The sequence below is a fragment of the Pecten maximus genome, chromosome 18 (genome assembly GCF_902652985.1).
Source record: "Pecten maximus chromosome 18, xPecMax1.1, whole genome shotgun sequence".
Classification (NCBI taxonomy): Eukaryota; Metazoa; Mollusca; class Bivalvia; order Pectinida; family Pectinidae; genus Pecten; species Pecten maximus.
Genome location: NC_047032.1, coordinates 5,926,552 through 5,941,235, shown reverse-complemented (window position 1 = coordinate 5,941,235; position 14,684 = coordinate 5,926,552). Strand labels below are relative to the sequence as shown.

Sequence of the window (14,684 nt, the reverse complement as noted above, 5' to 3'; positions counted from 1 at the left end):
CGTAAAACATCGCGAAAGATGTTATTACTTGCTGGTTTAGCATAGTCATACGAAGGAATTGACACGGAAATGATGTTTTTAAGAAATAAAAAGCAATGTAAATATTGTATTGATGGTATGTTTTACGTACCAGAAGCATAATTCATTCGTTAAGATTGTCTATTTCAAAGAATTCCGCCGGTTCATGCCGAGCTGTTTACATAGCTACAAAATGGCGGCCTCAAATTTACTTTCGTTTTCTGCGAGATTGTTGAGGTGTTAAACACAATAAAACAATTAAAAACGATAATATATATATAATTGAGTAACGTTTATCATCAAAATAAGTAAGAAATACGTAAAATATTTTTACACACCGAAAAAACGATGTTTTGGCTGCGTGATTTCTTGCACATGTGTGACACATGTGCCGATTAACATGTCATTTCCCGCGATTCTGCCTGGTGATTTCGCCGTATTTTAAAGGAAAAATTGGGTAAAAGAGTTTCCGTACTCAGTACTTGTTCCATATGATAAACTTCATTTAATATTAAGCATTATACAACAGTAAAAGATCAGTAAAAGATCGTTTTATCGACGTCTGATGTGATAGCCATATGCTCCAATACACAAAGGACCTACCCAGCATTCACTTCCGGTAGCGACCGCGAAATTTGAATGAGTACGTAAAGAGTTAAGGGATCGGTGCGCTATGATAGTTCTAATTAAGGGATCTGTGCGCTACGATAGTTCTAATTAAGGAATCGGTGCGCTATGATAGTTCTAATTAAGGGATCGGTGCACTATGATAGTTTTAAATAAGGGATCGGTGCGCTATGATAGTTCTAATTAAGGGATCCGTGCGCTATGATAGTTCTAATTAAGGGATCGGTTTGCTACGATAACTCTTATTAAGGGATCGGTTTGCTACGATAACTCTAATTAAGGGAGCGGTGCGCTAAAAGTGTACAGCTTGTGCGCTTGAATACAGGTATATTTACTTACATATATAGATGTGGTGTTATAAACATGCTGGTTGTTCCCATATATTAAGCTCTATCATATCTACACAAACCTCCTGTGCAGACATTCATTCTGCTTGGAGGAAATCTCATGTATCTGTATCCACACAATTTGACAAAAAGTTCAGGTAAGTATAGATATAAGTATTATAGTATAGATATTATAGTATAGGTATTATAGTATAGGTATTATAGTATAGATAGGTATTATAGTATAGATATGTATTATAGTATAGATATGTATTATAGTATAGATATTATAGTATAGGTATTATAGTATAGATAGGTATTATAGTATAGGTATTATAGTATAGATATTATAGTATAGGTATTATAGTATAGGTATTATAGAATAGGTATTATAGTATAGGTATTATAGAATAGGTATTATAGTATAGATATTATAGTATAGGTATTATAGTATAGATAAGTATTATAGTATGAGGTTGTTTCATAATGAATACAGTACTTCTGTAGAGGTAGTTTTTTTTCGGTGTAATGTGACATTATGCAGAGAAAAGTGTAGGAGGGACATGTAGATATGTCATACAGACCTGTTAGTGGTGACCAACCCACCACGTAGAGGTATGTGTATTGTCTACAGTCTTGACCACCACTGTCGGTCACTGGTGTGGTCACAACAGTCGGGACATTTCCTGTCAAATTGTCACTTAACCTTCCATAAACACTTCAAGTTTGTAGGGCTTTTACTGTTGCTCACTAGCTTATAATAAATATATCACAAAATACACATAACTTCAGTCATAATTCTGATACTCAGACAAAATATGTGTGTGAATTCCTTTATTCAATAACAGTGGGTCCTGTTTATAAAATCAGACATAAACTTATGGCCTATTGACAGGATTATTTCCCACTTTTTGGAAAAATTTTGATGTTCACTTCATCCCCTTGTAACCCGCTGAGGGAGGTCCCCAGACCCCCCTTTCAGCTTTCTTTCCTTTCCAGTGCAATGATATCTTGGTTGAATTTTTAAGCTCACTGGTTACAAGTAACCGAGAGCTAATGCTGTCACCCCGGCGTCGGCGTCCCACCCCAAAACTTTAAAGTTTTTGGGGTAAGTTTTTGAAATGCTTGTAAGTCCAAAAGTATACACCTCATGCCCTTCTAAATTGGTTTATACATTCATTAGAGGTCTAGGAGTGATGTTATGGCAAAACCATGCAGAAAAAAATTGTGATTTTTTCGCATTTTACCATTTTGTGGACTTAACTTTTTTGGCACTAAAACTCACTTTGAAGTTTTGGGGGCAAGTCCAAAAGTATAGACCTATCACCCTTCTAATTTGGTTTATACATTCATTAGAGATCCAGGAGTGATGCTGTTGCAAAATCATGCAGAACAAATTTGTGATTTTTTTGGGCATTTTACCATTTAGTGGACTTACTTTTTTTGACCCAAAAACCTACTTTTAAGATTTAGGGGTTTAGTTTTGGAAAGCTTGTCCACACCCTTCTTATTTGGTTTATACGTCCATTAGAGGTCTAGGAGCGATATTATGTGACATACAATTTCAAAATGACATGCTTATACATACATAAAAAATGAATGCATAGTGTGATTGCTACCGCCGGTGAGCTTTCGCAATCATTGATTGCACTTGTTTTTTCAATGTTACAATTTTTTTTTTTTTTTTCTTAAAGAAATACTGTCTATTATAATCGTGGTTATTTTGATATTTTTCTGTACTTAGTTGTATTTACAATTGTAACCACAAAAGTGCCCTGATATCTGGACAATTGATTAGCAGTACTGATTATTCCCAGAGATTCACAAGGTGGTCCATCTCATCGGTGCCTGTAAGTGTTAAAAGACAATAGAGATGAATTAATTTATTACCTGTATGCTACTATTGATTTGTCTACGTCCAGGGCTGACATTCTTGACAAATCTTGTTTGGAAGTCAAATGTCACATAAAGGTAGCAGACAGAAGGAAAAGACAGACCATCTTATAGTGGGTAGTCCATGTCAGACCATCTTGTAGTAGGTTAAGTCCATGTCAGACCATCTTATAGTAGGTAGTCCATGTCAGACCATCTTGTAGAGGGTAGTCCATGTCAGACCATCTTGTAGAGGGTAGTCCATGTCAGACCATCTTGTAGTCCATGTCAGACCATCTTGTAGTCCATGTCAGACCATCTTGTAGTCCATGTCAGACCATCTTGTAGTCCATGTCAGACCATCTTGTAGTCCATGTCAGACCATCTTGTAGTCCATGTCAGACCATCTTGTAGTGGGTAGTCCATGTCAGACCGTCTTGTAGTGGGTAGTCCATGTCAGACCATCTTGTAGTGGGTAGTCCATGTCAGACCATCTTGTAGAGGGTAGTCCATGTCAGACCATCTTGTAGTCCATGTCAGACCATCTTGTAGTGGGTAGTCCATGTCAGACCATCTTGTAGAGGGTAGTCCATGTCAGACCATCTTGTAGTGGGTAGTCCATGTCAGACCATCTTGTAGTCCATGTCAGACCATTTTGTAGAGGGTAGTCCATGTCAGACCATCCTGTAGAGGGTAGTCCATGTCAGACCATCTTGTAGTCCATGTCAGACCATCTTGTAGAGGGTAGTCCATGTCAGACCATCTTGTAGTCCATGTCAGACCATCTTGTAGAGGGTAGTCCATGTCAGACCATCTTGTAGTCCATGTCAGACCATCTTGTAGTCCATGTCAGACCATCTTGTAGTGGGTAGTCCATGTCAGACCATCTTGTAGAGGGTAGTCCATGTCAGACCATCTTGTAGTGGGTAGTCCATGTCAGACCATCTTGTAGAGGGTAGTCCATGTCAGACCATCTTGTAGTGGGTAGTCCATGTCAGACCATCTTGTAGAGGGTAGTCCATGTCAGACCATCTTGTAGTCCATGTCAGACCATCTTGTAGAGGGTAGTCCATGTCAGACCATCTTGTAGAGGGTAGTCCATGTCAGACCATCTTGTAGAGGGTAGTCCATGTCAGACCATCTTGTAGTCCATGTCAGACCATCTTGTAGAGGGTAGTCCATGTCAGACCATCTTGTAGTCCATGTCAGACCATCTTGTAGAGGGTAGTCCATGTCAGACCATCTTGTAGAGGGTAGTCCATGTCAGACCATCTTGTAGAGGGTAGTCCATGTCAGACCATCTTGTAGAGGGTAGTCCATGTCAGACCATCTTGTAGTGGGTAGTCCATGTCAGACCATCTTGTAGAGGGTATACACAGTCCATGTCTCATTTACAAGAACCTGTCATTCACCTCTGCTGGCCATTCTAGGGCCAACAGAGCATAGGCATATAGATTTAAAATTTTATACTTATGGTAATTAGAAAAAAAATATTAAATGCATGAGAATAAGTTTGAAATTACAATCTTTGAAAGTTGTTTGAGAGGGGATTATTTTGCTGTCTTGAATGTTCATGTCCTCACCAGAAAGTGGTTGGTGGGATATGAAGTTTTGCCCTTTGTCCATTTGTCACAATTTATTTTAGTTCAGAAGTTTTAAGGAGTTTGTCATTCACACATTATTTATAATCAATATCATGCTGATAGTTTTCATGTCAGTTGTGTTTTGGTTGAAGAGAAGCAGGTTTATTTGAACAAAACAATTTCTGGAAGGAAACACATGAGAGAGTTAATATTGTTCTTTGTATACAACATTAAATAAGTTTAAAATGTGATAAAAATTATCAAAATAAACCAATCAACTTATGATAGGTCAGTGAGTGCTAGGGTAGGCCCACTTGTGTGTGGTAATTTGTAAGATGCTTGAGTTTGCACTCTTACCATATATCTAGCATGTAACCTCATTAATATGGCTGCACCTGTGAGACCTGGGGAGGTCATGTAGGGAATACATCTGCAGTGAGATCTGTGTTTAGAGAATGTTTGATTTTGACTGTTATAGACTATAAAGCTTTCAAGTGAAAATGATGAAAACCTAAACATCTTTTTGGTGCAGATTTGCACCACAGTACAGAAGAGCTGTACAGTATTGTTGGTATACACTTGTGTTTGAGTACATTTTTTGGTAAGTGGAATAAAAGAAGTCTTCAGGTTGGAAAATGTTTTGATAGTACCTAAATAAGTTATCACAAGAAATAATCATTTGGTATTCATTGTCTTTTGGATCATAAACTATTATGTATAGTGTACAATTTTATTGCTATATTTTTGTGGTTGTATGTCAAACTTCATATACGGCATGTTACAATCCATTTTAAGTAGCACAGGATAACTACTTCCTATATCCATCATCTAACACTAATATCATCCTCACCACCACTCCCAAACCCCCAAAACATCTTCCCCTCTCCCTTGACACCATCCTCCTCACCCTAAACACCCCAACACACTCTCCATCCAACAAGTTCATATTCTCATTGGTCAGCGTTTGTACCCCTGACCACAAGTTCATATTCCTATTGGTCAGCGTTTGTACCCCTGACCACAAGTTTATATTCTCATTGGTCAGCATTTGTATCCCTAACTACAAGTTCATACTCTCATTGGTCAGTGTTTGTACCCCTGATTCTCATTGGTCAGCGTTTGTACCCCTGATTCTCATTGGTCAGCATTTGTACCCCTGATTCTCATTGGTCAGCGTTTGTACCCCTGATTCTCATTGGTCAGTGTTTGTACCCCTGATTCTCATTGGTCAGAATTTGTACCCCTGATTCTCATTGGTCAGAATTTGTACCCTGACCTACAAATACTATTGTTTTATTTCTAATTAATTTATTTATTAATGACAGTTTCCTCAGACTGTTCATAGTTTCCTTATAGAAGGATTACTTGTGTAATATGAAATCCACATTAAGGGTTGGAATGACCTTGATATTGAAATGAGATCCTGTTTTACAGATGAAAGCAGTTCAGTTAAGCTTAAAGCCACTAATAAATAGGTTTCCCCTTTTCATTAACGACAGAAAAATAGTATAATTTACATAAATTTGTGTGTGTTGGTTTATTTCAATCACACATGTTTTTCATTAATGAAAGAGTTGGAACCATTTAATGGATTGCAGTATGATTTCTTGGTTTCACTAAACATTTGTCATTTACTGGCCAAGCATTGTTAGCAACACGATTTTCATAATTATCAGTTCATACAAAAAAATGAGGATCGTTCATATCAATAAGATAAATGAATAGAGAACAGTTTTAATGGAAAAGATAAATTGTCAGTGACGTTTTCACAACATTTTATTTTATTCCGTTGGTAAACACATTTTGACACTGAGATATGTGATATAAAACTGTTTTAATGGGAAAAAAAAAAGTATTTTCTAATTTTTTTTTTTTTTTTGAAGTTTGTTTGTAGTCTTGACAAAATGATGCATGGATGTAGACTTTTTAATGTAAAAAATAACAGAGAAATGAACCATTTTAGAAATACTATTTAAAACATTTTAACCTAGCAAATAAGCACAATATTTACAAAAATATCTACCATGTTTTACCTGTGTTCATAAAAATTCTAAGATTTCCTATTCAGCAAAATATACTGCCTGCCATCTTTTGTTAAAGAAATAATGAGGATTGATTATTGATTTTGAAGCGATGCTGAACACCGTTTTAAAATTTCCAATCATTTGTTGACACCATTCTCATAAGAATTTAACTTTGTGACGATGCTAAATCAAAAGTAACAGTGATGTTTTAATAGTTCTAAGACATGTATATTGGCATTGCTTTTCCTTTTGTTTATTGACTTTTACCTATGTTTTTAGCCAAGATAGAATTCTGCCCTCTTTGCTAAATCATTTGGTGACTTGTGACCTGTCATATTTAATTCCAATGACCTTCAAATGGTTGCTGGGTGTGGGTGAATAACTGAATATGTATCAGAACTCGCCCCGTAATAATTGATCCTTAAGACTTCTCAACACAGTAGTCACCTCTGTGTAAAAGAAAATGAGCGTAGGCTGCATAACCTTCAGAATTCTCCGGAACAGATGCTCTACATTATGAATGGGGGGGGGGGGGGGGGGGGGGGGGGGTTAGTTCTAATTACCCTCTCTAGGTTCCTGTCTTCACTCTGTTATACTAACCATGCTGGCGCACACGGCCATGCACAATGGATCCATTTTTTTTTTAATTAGGCCTGTTTTAATTAACCTAAAATAGATCCTTCAAGACTTCAATCTAGGTCAGATGCACTGTTGATTAAATGCATCTAACAGCAATCAATGTTGAGGCAAATTTCTGTTCAAAGGGAGACAATCCATAGATAATTTTTGGACGATTTAGAACAAATGTTTTGTGGAGAATGGGGCCATATAAAAAGATTGTGTATGGGAAGGGGAGGGGAGGGGTAGAGTTGTCTTAAATACTTGTTGGGGGGAGGGTTATATAAATATGGGGAAACTAGGACTATACATAAGTGGTCTATTGGGAGAAAGAGTCAATATAAAATATTTGTTTGGGGCAAATAAGGTTTTCTTACGACAAGACCATATTATAACATGTGGTATTAAATTTTTTTCTCCTTCCAACAGTTTCTGCCACAAATATTAAATATAACTCATTTATTTGGTCATATGAACTATACAATGATGTGTAAATACCATTTTAACTTTCTTTCATTTAAGAAATACACCAAGAAAGTTTTAATCTCTGAATGTTACTGTTTTAACAAAAGCTAAATCAGTTGTATTATGGATTGTGAAAAATGATGCTTGAATTCATTTGATGTTTAACTAAAAAAAAAAATTTTTTTGATGCATATTACTCATCATATATTTATTTTTATATTTTTCAGAATCCCAAAGAATGTGAGACGGGAACAGATGACGTTAAAACCTAGTGAAGGCATTTGTTTATTTATCAGGGATATAGTCTCGATGACATTGTATTAAATATGGATTTATCTGTTAAACCTGATGGCTCTACACTGCATACTCAGGGATATTCGCAAGGAAGAAGGAAGATGTCATTGAACTACACAACTCAGGGTGAGGGGGGAGCCAGATCGGGTGGTAGCCCCCCCTTTAATAGTTCAAACGACACCTTCCCTTACGGGCTTAGTGGCGTTAGTATGCCAAACTACGGGTATCCAGGTGACCTCTATCAATTTACATCAAATGGCTACCCTCGCAAGTCTAGAACATGTTGTTATTGCGGGAAAGTGTTCACTCGTTCAACAACACGACGCTACCATGAAAAACGTTGTCCGTTGTTACGTGCAGCTGTCTGTGGAATAATGCCGGACAACGGGAAAAGACCAGGTGGTCCGGGGACGGGTGTTGCCTCCGGTCACAGCGGACATGGAGTAGATAAGCCATCGGCTACCTCAATGACGGGTGTCAGTCACCCGTCTGCCCCCCAAATACCTACCTCACATCTGACTTCACATCCTTCCATGGTGTTGAAGCGGGAACAAAATGGACTCGGATATCATACTAGTGTTATAGTCAAACAAGAGAACCAGGATGTCAACGGTGCAACAAGGCACACTCATACGTCAGGGCATCGTTTGGGCGCGGATGGCCCGCATGATCTGGATACAAACATGACACGACTTACGCCGGATTCCAGCGGGTCATCCCCTTGCCCTCCAAAGCTTGGGGATATATCGGGATTCTCATTGTCACCCTATCATGGTCACGGTGGGTTAGCATTTTCCAAATCACCTTCGCAGGGATCAACCAAAGGTGATATGAATTCACTGGTGCATGATGAAGGTGAAAAAGATGAAGATGTGAAAGATGACATGGAAAATGGATCCGATTTGGACATTCCTGATTCAGAGACATTTCAGGAACGCATGAAAGACGACGAAGCACGAGCTAATGATTTAAACTTTACCTCACCAGGGCAAGGTGACGCCTTGCTTTTAGATGGAACTACCTCAAATAACTTGGGCGATCTGACTGGAACGCTCAGTGATGACGACAAGAACTCAAATGACAAATCAAAGTGTTACTTCGAAGGAGAAACCATATGCGGGGTATGCGGCAAAAGCTTTGAGTCATCCTGGCAGCTGCATGTTCATGAACAGATACACAAAAAATTCAAACCATACGCATGTCGTTTCTGTAACCAGCGGTTCTCAAAGGCAGCACTGCGCATAGCGCATGAACGTGAACATATCACCGACGACTATAACTGCGTCATCTGTGGTAGTACGTTCAGGGAGAAAGAGGGCTTACGACTACACATGGTGAATCGTCATAGAGATGGGCCGTGGCTATGTCGCTATTGTGGCAAGCCTGAAGTGGCTCATCAGGAGATGGCAGATCACCTCCAATCACATGACCTGCCTAAAGAAGAGCTGCTATCACTTCAGTTCTTCTTATCTTCACCCCTTGACAACGCAAATAACAACGACAGCGACAACAATCTCAATGATTCGGAGTTAAACGAAGTTGATAACATCAACGATTCGGAGCTGGTATCAATGTCCGATTCAAATGATAACATGACATCACCAGACCAACAGGAGTCACCAGGGGAGAATCTCGCTACAGTAGATCAGGAAATGATGTCATCAGCAGAACTGATGTCGACAGGAGATTTGATGTCATCACAGGATATGATGTCACAAGAGAAGGAAATGTGTACTATCTGCGGGAGGGACTATCCCAAGAGTCACATGGCTTATCACATGAAGGCACACGAGGGACACAAGCCGTATGAATGTCCTATATGTGGTAAGAGATTCGGGTACAAAAACAACATGAAGTCACATATCAAGTTACATGCGGGTATCAAACCATATCAGTGCAATGTATGTGGTGCCAAGTTCACTCGAGGCTCCACACTACGGCGCCATGCACGACGCCATGGAATTTCAGCGGAGAGCGTGTGGGATTTATTTGTGAGGAACAGCAGTTCATCCCAGACCCCAGGCCAGATGCACACCCCACGCAAGACAGTGGCTGAAGGTAGTCACCTGGCCTCCTCCCCCACAACACTCACCACCTCAAAGGACTTGCTCACAGCTAATGGATCCTACAGCAATCTCTTCAACACTACTACCTCAGCTGCCATGTCCAATGCCCTGCTCATGAGCTACCACAATCATCAGGCTGCTGTGGCAGCCTCTCTGCCCTCCTTCTTCTCCCCCCTCCAGTCTACCTCAGAAGTGCCCCCGCCGGCTTTACCAGGCTTTACGACTAGTCAGTCACCACAGTCCGATGCACTCAACCTCTCTACCCATAAATCCACCAGCAATGGACCTCCTATAGATCATCGTAATCTTGTAGAACCTATCTCCCCTACCTCAGTGGAACGGTCTAGGTCCAGATCACTCAGCGGTTCCGACATCTCCAGGCCCACACCTATATCTGCTCCAGGTCTGGCAGTTGCAAATGGGACTGAAATAGGAATTCAGGTGAAGATGTGTTGTAAGATGGGTCTAGAACCAGCCTATAGCAGTGCACAAAGCCCCAGCGAGGCAAGCATTCATTCTGGCGACAGCGGAGCGTTGTATCAGGCCCAGTCTTCATCAGCAAGTCTCGACAGCTCCACCGACTCTATAGCAACACTGATGGGGTCCGGTCGCCTATTTAAGTGCGACCATTGTGAATGCTACTTCTCAGAATATGCCATGTACCGTATCCACACAAAAATTCACTCCGGTGGGCGGACGATGCCGTTCGTCTGTCCTGTGTGCGACGAGGACTGTCATGACCGTGTCTACTTCTCGCTGCACATCTCGGAGCATTTACGGTGACTAAGGTACAATATAGAAACGAACTGGTGATGCGGAGAACCGAGTCATCATGTCAAAAGGGTTTATCCTTTTGCTTTATTCAATGCATGCTAACTACAGCATCGAGGACGGGTAGAAATGTGGAAAATGAGTAATTTTTCATTGTTGATATTACATATAAATGTTTTAATACATTTAGGATATGAATCGAAATGTTTGTTTATAAGAAAAATTATGTGTATGTATATATAGTATAAATATATATATATGCCTATAAATATATCTATATATGTCTATGTTCATGTTTCTGTTCAGTCTCATAGATATTTGCTTTATATATATATATATATTCAGGGTAATCGACATTACCCAGCATTCATTTTTTCCGGTTTTTGAACCAGCGTTACCTCATCCTTCTGTTGTGCTTTGACGTTTTTTGAAAAAGTGTTGTCACTGTTTTTATAATTTTGTTCCAGATTTTGTTTCCATGGTTACGCACGTTATTTCTTTTGGGCTTTTTCCCGAGAAGTTGCACCATGAGTTTGAAATCTGTCATTACCTCATGTGATTATTGTCTTCTCTGTAGGTTGAGTTAAATATTCAGAACTTCTACAAAAAGATTTTATGTTTTTTGCAATTATATTTACTTTGTTATTTACCTCTAACTCTGACAACACTTTTTCTATATAGCGAGCACACATTTGTGTCAAAGAGTCCGTTGGGAAACGTAGCTGGCATCATCGTATGACTAATTTAACACACGTAGCCTCTCTTTGGGAGATAATGTCATAGCAATCCTAACATCAGACTTCATGTATCATATGTATTTTATCAACACGACGCAAGAAAAACTATATTTAGATTCTCATCATTATCCTAAAGAGACAGATAAAATTTTAAATCTATTTTAAATCTATTTGTAGTTTGGTAATCTTCTCGGAAGAATTCTTGACTTTCCTATTTCTCTTCAATTGAAAACACTGCGTAATTTTCAGTCAAAATTTTTGCTAATTTTCATTTGGAAACTTTTCTTCATATTTTAATTATCTAGGTTATAATTAGTGATACATACACTAAAAAAATAGATTAAAAAGGGAATTTAGGACTCCTACGGAAGGACAGATATTATCTAGAGCTTGCAATATATATTTTCGCGAGTCAACTGTAATATTTTAGCTCACTAGTTAGAAAAGTACCAATCATTTTCTTTGGTTCTGATAAGGATGGGAATCTAAAAATTCAGTTTTTTGACACAAAAGCTCCATTTTTGCATTTTGATTGTGCAATTTTGTTTTTTGTTTGATGATTATGTCGGCAGCATAAGCTTTAGAGACTATCTTTTAAGCTCTTGTTTATTATTTACAAATAAAAAGTTGTTTATCTTGCACATTTCATGATTGTCAATAAACTCAGGGATTCAAGTCCATTTGCAAGCATTTTGATATTCAAACCGTTTCCAAACAATTTATTTATAGGAAATTGTCATTACTACTTCATACTTAATACTATTATTATTATCAATTATTATTATTAATTATTATTATAGATATTTAAATACATCTGTTAAACCTACATCTATTGTACATATTTCAAATTGTTCATTAGACTTAACCTACGTACTCCCTCCCTAAACAACACATGAATACTTCACCCCTTCCTGAACAACACATGACTACTTCACCCCTCCCTAAACAACACATGAATACTTCACCCCTTCCTGAACAACATATGACTACTTCACCCCTTCCTGAACAACACATGACTACTTCACCCCTCCCTAAACAACATATGACTACTTCACCCCTCCCTAAACAACACATGAATACTTCACCCCTCCCCTAAACAACACATGAATACTTCACCCCTCCCTAAACAACACATGACTATTTCACCCCTCCCTAAACATCATATGACTACTTCACCCCTCCCTAAACAACACATGACTATTTCACCCCTCCCTAAACAACACATGACTACTTCACCCCTCCCTAAAATGACTACTTTACACCCCTCCCTAAACAACACTATGAATACTTCAACCCCTACCTAACAACACATGAATCACTTCACCCCTCCCTAAACAACACATGAATACTTCACCCCTCCCCTATAAACAAACACATGAAATACTTCACCCCATCCTCTAAACACACCATGAATACTTCACCCCTCCCTAAACAACACATGAATACTTCACCCCTCCCTAAACAACACATGAATACTTCACCCCTCCCTAAACAACACATGAATACTTCACCCATCCCTAAACAACACATGAATACTTCACACCCCTCCCTAAACAACACATGAATACTTCACCCCTCCCTAAACAACACATGAATACTTCACCCCCTCCCTAAACAACACATGAATACTTCACCCCCTCCCTAAACAACACATGAATACTTCACCCCCTCCCTAAACAACACATGAATACTTCACCCCTCCCTAAACAACACATGAATACTTCACCCCCTCCCTAAACAACACATGAATACTTCACCCCTCCCTAAACAACACATGACTACTTCACCCCCTCCCTAAACAACATATGACTACTTCACCCCTCCCTAAACAACATATGACTACTTCACCCCTCCCTAAACAACACATGAATACTTCACCCCTCCCTAAACAACACATGACTACTTCACCCCCTCCCTAAACAACACATGAATACTTCACCCCTCCCTAAACAACACATGAATACTTCACCCCTCCCTAAACAACACATGACTACTTCACCCCTCCCTAAACAACACATGAATACTTCACCCCTCCCTAAACAACATATGACTACTTCACCCCTCCCTAAACAACACATGAATACTTCACCCCTCCCTAAACAACACATGAATACTTCACCCCTCCCTAAACAACACATGAATACTTCACCCCTCCCTAAACAACATATGACTACTTCACCCCTCCCTAAACAACACATGAATACTTCACCCCCTCCCTAAACAACACATGACTACTTCACCCCTCCCTAAACAACACATGATAATATACTTCACCTCCCAAGAATGACATGTACCAGGTTATCATCTTATATTTTACAGCTAAACTTTTCTATGATTAATAGAAAATATCTTAAAACAGATTGTTCGCATCTAGTTTTTAAAAACAATTAGGATTTATTTAGTTACCATAACCCGACTTCAGTAAGGTTAAGAAATCACTATGTGTGCATCCGTCCGTCTGATAAACTTGTACACATGATATCTCATGAACCCCTGGACGGATTTAGTTCATATTTTACATCACAGCAAAAACATCTACGCCCGATTAGATTTCTGAGGTTATAGGTGAAGTTCAAAGGTCAAAGGATGCACTTGACCATTTTTGAAAAAGCTGTTGCACAAGATATCTTGGATTTACTTTATAGGTGAGGGAGGTATATCTATGTGAGCCCACCCTCACATCTCATTTTGTTTTTATTTATTTTATTTAAATTTTTGCAGTTATTTACCTGTTATAAACTGCATAATACAAACCTAGCTCAATGATGCACAAACTTGTATATTTGAACACAAACACGTTATGATCAGAGCCATTACTTTTATTGAAAATATCTTCAATGACCAGCACTAATCTGGGAATACACCTTCAGTACAATACAATACTGCTGTACTATTTTGTTAGAATAAATATATCTATACGCTCACCAGCCTTTACAACACATAACTCCAAGATACAAAATTTACACCACCAGGTGGCGTTATACAAAATTTACACCACCAGGTGCCGTTATACAAAATTTACACCACCAGGTGGCGTTACTACTACTGTACTCGCCATTGACCACCAATTTGAACCACCACATTCACCACCAAGGGTAAACAAGACACAAGTACGCCACCAGGTGGCACAAGGTGCACAGATACACTACTAGGTGGCGCCAGCTACAGTCCCAGGACTTTGTGATGTTCCGATACCTCACTGTAAATATGTATGTTGTGTAGAATTAAGATGTACTTACCATTGTGCTCGCTCACTTTTTACCTCATTCGTAATGTGTTTTTC

General features: G+C 38.8%; 1 protein-coding gene across 1 annotated transcript in view; it reads left to right on the top strand.

The window, feature by feature from the left end:
- The window catches only part of LOC117316092 (zinc finger protein 717-like), a 66,296-nt gene extending 53,673 nt beyond the window's left edge, over positions 1–12,623 (top strand). The window contains exon 3 of the mRNA XM_033870583.1: positions 7,761–12,623. Within this exon, the coding sequence (XP_033726474.1) occupies positions 7,860–10,676 (2,817 nt within the window). The 5' untranslated portion in view covers positions 7,761–7,859 and the 3' untranslated portion in view covers positions 10,677–12,623. The remainder of the gene's footprint in view (positions 1–7,760) is intronic.
- The last annotated feature ends 2,061 nt before the right edge of the window (positions 12,624–14,684 follow it).